This window comes from Sprattus sprattus (genome assembly GCF_963457725.1).
Source record: "Sprattus sprattus genome assembly, chromosome: 12".
In the NCBI taxonomy this organism is placed as follows: Eukaryota; Metazoa; Chordata; class Actinopteri; order Clupeiformes; family Clupeidae; genus Sprattus; species Sprattus sprattus.
In genome coordinates, this window is record NC_137910.1 from 19,952,110 (window position 1) to 19,960,532 (window position 8,423).

Consider the following 8,423-nt stretch of genomic DNA (forward strand, 5'->3'; position numbering starts at 1 on the left):
AAGCTCTGACACGGTGCATTCTTTCACTACTCCACAGCTAGCCTCTCACTTCGTCTCTGGCCGCACTGGTGGGATGCGCCGGTGGGATGCACTGGTGCAGGGCGTGCACCCCGCTCTTGCAACCATTATCAGTCACGCTTCCAGAACACCAACGCCACACAGGCCGGCTCCAGTGGGAGTCTGTCAGGGAGAAACACACGAAACACCCCCAAAGGGCCAGGAAAGACAAACGGTGGCAGGGGCTTGGTCTTCCAGAGAGAGAGCCTGGTGATAAGGAGCCATAACTTCAGCCTCTCAGTCTTCTGACTGTCAGGGCTGGCAGCAAGTCCGACCCCAATGCTCTACTTTAGCTGTGCCAAAGCTCCACATCCAGAGCTGCAGGTACTCCACAGGAACCACAGGGCATCATTGTTAGGCCAAATTTGACGGCCACTCAGTTTGCTGTTTAAGCCGCGCTGGAGCATGTGGCCAACAGGAAGCCCCTGGCTAGGGGTGAAGGTTCTGGCCGTGCCACTAACGACCCCATCATCACCGTCAGCAGGGAGAGTAAGACAAAGACAGCCCTAAGACACTGCATCTCTGCAAAGCAGCAACAGACAACAGACAGCCAGAGCAGACCAGGGCTGTTTTTTCAGCCGGGGAGAGGAGGGGTTGGGGGGGGGGGGTCGTCTATCAGAGTAGACAGATACAGAGACAGCCGACCAGACCAAGAGAGGGAAACCCCAGATGTTCCAGTAAAACATCTAAATATCTCGACGGACAAACACATTTCACTGGATACCTTGACACTTGTTGGGACAACAAGCAAACACTTTAAACCAGATCACTCTAAAATCAGAAAACACGGTTAGGTTTGGTGGTGAACCAGGCTGGGTACAATGAAACTCTGTCATTACAAGAGAGAACCTTCATGAAGTTTTTGTAGATATTTGAAATACCTGTACAAATTGTCTTCTGTCCTCAGCCAAGGTGCCACATACCTCTTCAAATGAAATTAGCAGAATTTAAACTAAAAAGGTGTAGGATACTTAGACTCTGGCATTCCTGCTTGACCTGCTCAATTAGGTTACCTGAGTCATAAACAAATATTGACTGTTGTGACTCTTTGGATCAGAAAATGGACTGTTCCCACAATGTCAATCAACTGCAGAACTATTTGGCAGGCAGAGAGTGTGATATTGGCCTTATGTAAATCCCCTGGCACTCCAACCCTCCAAAGCCCCCTCTGTTGGGCCCGGCTGGCAGCTGCCTCATACCCGCTCTGCCAGCCCAGGCCCGATTCTTGTGGCCCAGTACAGGCTCTGGAATAGGTGCAGATGTCTTACTATTCAAAGAAGTCTGTCTGCCTACTGTCCTGTCATTGGCATTACGGCACTGTGTGGACAGAATTAATTAAAGCTGAGCATAAATAAAGGTAATGGATGAGGGTTTGAGAGTTTAAATAATCATGTCATTGGCACAAATGGGAAAGTGGAAGATATATGAGATTGGCTGTTTATTAAATAAGCATCTGCGTGTGAGTTGCCTGTAAACGCTCTCAATTTGTAAAGAATTCAAACTTCAAATTTCGCATCTCCTTCTAATAATCCGCGTGCATTTAGTCTCGTGGGATACAAAGGCTATCCCTACTTTCTTTTATGCGTTGTCTCAGTAAAACATTCCACAGTTTAAATTCCCGACCCACATGAACACAGCTAATGATAAAATGTTGGGACAATTCAACCACTAAACTAAACCACATGTTATTCCCGACTGATTTCTACTGGAGAGCATTGCGGATTTTGATGAGAGGGATCGGCTGGTAGATCATAGTGTAATATTCTAATTACTTAAAGACGTTTGGTTTCTCTTTCCTTTTGTTTTCCAACAGGTTGCAACAACCTACTAATTTCAACCAGTCATAACTTCTCTTTGGATAAAAGACATGTAAATTAATTGATCCCGAACTGTGTTAGGATACAACAAGTAAAACACATTAAATGACAACATTTTTCCTTCAAACACTGATTTTACAATAAAATTATTTTTGCGTGTTTCGCCGCTGTACGTTAGTTTACATATTCCTACCGTAAGGGCGGAAAATTTCTGCGAGCGTCCAACGCACAGGAGGCAGGACAGGACCAGTAGTAACAGAGTGCGCATCCTGAATGTTCCCCTTCTTCTTGAAGTTGTACGCAGTCCGAAAACTTTGTCACAATCCAATCCTTCCCCGAGCTTGATCAGTTTCTCTCACAAGTGTCTGTCTCCAATAAGAAAAGTGGAAAAAGCACCGCTGGAAATGCCCTTTTAAAATACAGTAATTACCGATTAAAGACCTGTGCTCGCGGCGGGTACACACATTCACGTCAACTGTGCTATGGTGCTCCCAGGCAGCCTAAACAACACCTAAATCCGCTCGTCTTCCCTAATCCCGTATTTTCCTTGAGCGATGTATCCCCGTGTAAGACTGTCTTGAACCCCTGTCCCGCTGGAGTGTCTTATTGGCTCCCTCCTCTCCTTTCTATACTCTTCTGCTTTGCGCTCCACACCCCTCCCCTCCTCCGTATTTGTCAGACCCTCATCTCTTATCGGATGCAGGCAGTGCCAAACCAGCAGGTAGGTAGGTAGGTAAGTTTTGAAGGAATCTTTTTGCTGCTGGTAGCTAACGCAAAACAAAACTATTCCTCAATCAGGAGTTCTCTATGTTTCTGCTGTACTGCTTTGCATCTTTATTCAGTTTGCTCTTTCGTCAGTACATTCTCTTTTTTGCACCAGGCTCCTACGACTTTGTGTAAGCAAAGTCAATCATTGCTATAATACTAATTGGCACTTACATCAGAATATTTACAGGTCCTATGTTCCATCCGTTGGCTGACAAGCAGCCTGTCAACAAAAGAGGATGAATCGTGTGACTACACGAATCTGCCTTCGGGCCTGCGTTAGCGCCTACATATACTTGATTCTACAAAAATGGTGTAACACGTCGAGGAGAACACTTCCACTGTTCTACAGTGCAGACCTTACATGTTTGGGAGAAGTTAGAACAATCGGTAGACCACGGGACAAGGATGAGAGGACGATATTCATGTCCACATTTACAGACCTCTAAAGATCATCTGTACACGAAGAGCAACGATTCTTGTTAACAGTTATGAGGAAAACAGTATTAACCCATTTAATACATTTGTGAGTTTAAAATAGCCTTCAAAACCGATGACAATCAATCAATCAATTTCTCCAGGGATAACGACATCTTTAACGCAATCAGGTCCACTGATTTGAGTTGCCATTAAAATCTTCCTTGCCGTTGTAGAAATACATTGCGAAAGGTGAAAACTAATGGAAGTGCTCAGGTGCAGTGGTATAGACTGGTAGTCATACCTTTGTCTTGGAACTGTAATGCAATGCAGCAGCTGCCATCTGCTGTCCGTTTATGGTAACACTGCCGAGTACTGCAGCCAGTTAAATACGACGGATCAGGAATTTGTGAATCTTTGTATCTGGGCTATATTTAAGCTTCTCTTCGAGATTGCTTAAGAAGTCACAAATAGATGGATAGGAAATGACTGAAACTGCGTTTTACTGGGAAAAACGTGTAGATCTTCCTACAAATCTTCAAGTAGTAGAGTTAAACATATCGCTTCACCTTAAACCCACATTCAGCTGAACAGGATATGGTGTCCTGAACATTCCAGGGTGACCAGAATCCACTGTGACCATTATCGAAATTCCACTGTGACCATTATCGATATTGATAACAATTCTTGAACTGAAACATTTCGGCCACAGCCTTTTGGCTACTGCTGGTACTGCCTAAAGCCCTGAAAAAGGCTGTAGCGGAAACATTGCTATTACAGTTTTTTACAATCGGATACACACTAAAATCAAAAGTGTAACACAATTGTCAAAACCTTCACTCAAGGAGCAAAACAACGGCTCAGATCTGCACAACTATAAGCACATTTAAACATCACACTTTTTGCGAAACCATACACACAAGTGATTTGCAAAGCACTAAACACACTTTTATGCTTTAGACACAGACGTATATCAAGAGGTCACTTCCTTGCAATTCCAAAACACTCTGTCAAGTTACCACACCTATGAGCCGGTCAAATAAACACAGCCATCAAGTGCCCAAACACATGATTGCTTAATTGTAGACACAACAAACATGTTTAAGCAGTATAGAAATGCAGCAGATGAGTAACTGTAATCTGTCTTCAACCAAAATGGAAGGAGTCAAAAGAAGAAGAGTGAGGGTGAGAGGGGGAATCCACAGAGGAGGAGAAGGAGGAAGAGGCCGAGGTCATGCCATGAGGCTGAGGTCAAGGTGGAAGTAGAGGAAGAGGAAGACCTGTAGCGGGAGGAAAATGTGCTCAAAGAAGAAGACCAAATGTATCAAATACAGTAAACTTGAAAGGAGGACAGGCCCATATTCACGCAAGAACAAGATATAGAGATCATAAACATGCTTTTGGCAAATACGTAATGCTATCAGGCTCAGAGAAATTCAAGCAAACATTATCGGTGACCATGCCATTTTCAATACAGTAATATCCATCAGGTCTCTCAGTCAACACTGGCGACACTGACAAATCTGTACATTTTACTGTAAATGGAATTGTAACCTGTATTGGAAACATCTTTTCACCTTTGTCTGATATTTGCTGAGTTACAGTGTATGCACACTACTGAAGTAGCATGAAAACTGGGACATGTTTTGTTGTGATTCTCCATGTTGACATGTTGACTGATTTGGGTATATGGAGAGAATTACGTAAATACAGTTTTTTACAATCGGATACACACTAAAATCAAAAGTGTAACACAATTATCAAAACCTTCACTCAAGGAGCAAAACAACGGCTCAGATCTGCACAACTATAAGCACATTTAAACATCACACTTTTTGCGAAACCATACACACAAGTGATTTGCAAAGCACTAAACACACTTTTATGCTTTAGACAAAGATGTATATCAAGAGGTCACTTCCTTGCAATTCCAAAACACTCTGTCAAGTTACCACACCTATGATCCGGTCAAATAAACACAGCCATCAAGTGCCCAAACACATGATTGCTTAATTGTAGACACAACAAACAGGTTTAAGCACTATAGAAATGCAGCAGATGAGTAACTGTAATCTGTCTTCAACCAAAATGGAAGGAGTCAAAAGAAGAAGAGTGTGGATGAGAGGGGGAATCCACAGAGGAGGAGAAGGAGGAAGAGGCCGAGGCCATGCCATGAGGCTGAGGTCAAGGTGGAAGTAGAGGAAGAGGAAGACCTGTAGCAGGAGGAAAATGTGCTCAAAGAAGAAGAAGACCAAATGTATCAAATACAGTAAACTTGAAAGGAGGACAGGCCCATATTCACGCAAGAACAAGATATAGAGATCATAAACATGCTTTTGGCAAATACGTAATGCTATCAGGCTCAGAGAAATTCAAGCAAACATTATCGGTGACCATGCCATTTTCAATACAGTAATTTCCATCAGGTCTCTCAGTCAATACTGGAGACACTGACAAATCTGTACATTTTACTGTAAATGGAATTGTAACCTGTATTGGAAACATCTTTTCACCTTTGTCTGATATTTGCTGAGCTTACAGTGTTATGCACACTACAGAAGGAGCATGAAAACTAGGACATGTTTTGTTGTGATTCTCCATGTTGACATGTTGACTGATTTGGGTATATGGAGAGAATTACGTAAATAATATTTTCATCTGCATTGGTCTTGGGTAGTGTTTTTACTGTATTGTGTATTTTCACTTTCTCTGTGTACTTCACTTACACTACTCTAATCACTGAGAAGTAGTATTGCTAAAAGTGTTTTAGGTTTATAACAGAAGGGTGTAAGTGGTACAAACAGAATTCAGTATATGTAATGTGTGTGTTTCATATGGTTTTGTTAAATGAGTGTATAGATTTTACAAGAGTGTTTCATTTTGCAATGGATCTGATGTTTTTGCTCATTGGGTGTGTGGTTGTGCTTATTGTGTGAGGCGATTGAAAAGCAAAACAAAGCAGTCAAAATTGTGTCTATCCGATCGTAAAAAACTGTAATATTTTCATCTGCATTGGTCTTGGGTAGTGTTTTTACTGTATTGTGTATTTTCACTTTCTCTGTGTACTTCAATTACATACTCTAATCACTGAGAAGTAGTATTGCTAAAAGTGTTTTAGGTTTATAACAGACGTGTGTAAGTGGTACAAACAGAATTCAGTATATGCAATGTGTGTGTTTCATATGGTAACAAAATATGGTTTTGTTAAATGAGTGTATAGATTTTACAAGAGTGTTTCATTTTGCAATGGATCTGATGTTTTTGCTCACTGGGTGTGTGGTTGTGCTTATTATGTGAGGCAATTGAAAAGCAAAACAAAGCAGTCAAAATTGTGTGTATCCGATTGTAAAAAACTGTAAACTTTACAGTTTGAGGTATATAGAGATATGACTTTTTAAACGAGAATAATTCTTGAGATCAAAAAACAGTGGGGCAGTGGAGAGGCTCTGTGCATGTAAAGGTACCCTGTGGCAAACTGGTATAGCAGCTTTCCCCTGTGATCAATTTCTAAACCCTGAGGAACCACACTGTCCAACCACATTTTTCTGCAGGTAAACAATAGCCTGGCTGTATGCAGTGGTCAAGGTGTAAAACCAAAAAAATGAAGAGGAATAGTCTACCCAGTCTGTTCATGAGTAAGAATTAACATTAATTATTTAGAAAATATCAAAGATTATCATTAGCATTCATCAAGATTTATTAATCAACAAGCATTATTGTCATTCACTCGAAAGAGATGCTAGATTTACAAGAGGTAGTTATAGCATCCTTCCTCCTCCTGAGCCATGGTTGTATGATAAGTGGCCAGGTAAAAGTCAAGGAGCAGTATGCATGTATCAGTAGACATGCAACAGCATGCATGCATCAGTATGCATGCATCAGTAGACACGCAACAGCATGCATGCATCAGCTCCAGGCCTAGTCAAGCTGCAGACACAGTTGCTTTAAGCACTAGCTTTAATGTCATTGAAAATGATATGATATGCAGTGAGGAGGCCCATTGTAAGGCAAAGTTAATGTTTTTTTGCTGTGAAAAAAAAAATCAGGATATCGCATAACAGTTTACATTTGTTCTTGTATCTTATATAGTTGGTTGATACTGCTGAATCAGAAAAACAAGTTAACAGATAAAAAAAAGCATACTTAATTGTCATACCCTCAGACTTTTTCATGTTTTGACAGCAAAAACTGTTTACTGTACCTTTAAGAGATTTTCACTGAACCCCCAAATTTCACATAGGGGTGAAGAAGACCCTGGTGTAATGAATAACCTTGAAAAGCACCAATGGGTCAACCATCTTTCCAACTGCGGTATCACCCACATAGCTTAGATTTTAGGATGTCCTTGTGAATGCTTTTACATAGCTGAACCACAAAATAAAGTAGTTGCTTTCCGAAGTAGAGCGCAAAGGCAGAATAATGAATATAAACACACAACCAGAACCTGCGATGAAGGCTATGCAGTGGCGTTAACTGATTCGACAGATTCCTTTACATCTTACTAGGCCAAGAAGCCTGGTGGACTTGCTGATCACTGGGAGGTGTATATACAAAGAACTATACCTTACCGTAAGCGCATCATATATTTGTACAGCACAGGACCTGTCCAGATGGATCCTGTCATCAAAGACCTCTTATAAAATGTGAGATAGTGTTTGTCTAATGTAAGCCCTGAAGAAAAATATTAAAAAGGTCTCTATGTGATGGAAATTGTGGTGGCTTTGATGGCATACTTTTCGTGCTGGAATGTGTTGTGTTGAGAGTATAGGGCTTGCTGGGCAAACATGACCTACCGCCTACCCTAACCCAGACCCCTCACATGTCAAGTCCTCTCCCCTATCACTCATTCTTCATTTCACTACCTCTGTCCAATCAGTCTTCCTCACATACAGTTCTCTGTAGTATAACCAGACATTTACATTTTTTGATACCAAACCAGTGACTGGCTGGAGTGGGATTTCTACAAGGTTCTCAGAGTTTATGCTACACTAAAGTACATGAAATATTTTACAGAGGAGAGAAAAATATCAACTCAACATGCAGCAGGTCCCTTAGCAGTGTGTGTAGTAAGTGGCTGTATCCACATGGGGGTAGTATCAACATCAAGTTATTGGTCATCTAATAATATTATCAGAGGCGAAGAAATGGTTTAAATGTTAAAGTTGTATTGGGGCCTTTTACTAGTTTGTATGTGATGTGTGTGTATGGGAGGGTGCAATTAAAGGGATTGTGCAATTGGTATATTGCAAAATTGGTGAAGTGTACTTGTGAGCAAATCAATGTCACGGGGGTTTCAAAATACTTGTTGCACTGCAAAGAAGTAATTCCTGTCAGCTGTGGGAAAAAAGGAGATTGCAGGCAACAATC

General features: G+C 41.4%; 1 protein-coding gene across 1 annotated transcript in view; it reads right to left on the bottom strand.

Annotated features, from left to right (window-relative positions):
• Positions 1-2,164, bottom strand: part of smoc2 (SPARC related modular calcium binding 2) — a 28,165-nt gene extending 26,001 nt beyond the window's left edge. The window contains exon 1 of the mRNA XM_080849356.1: positions 2,068-2,164. Coding sequence (XP_080705482.1) covers positions 2,068-2,142 — 75 coding nt within the window. The 5' untranslated portion in view covers positions 2,143-2,164. The remainder of the gene's footprint in view (positions 1-2,067) is intronic.
• Positions 2,165-8,423: the final 6,259 nt, after the last annotated feature.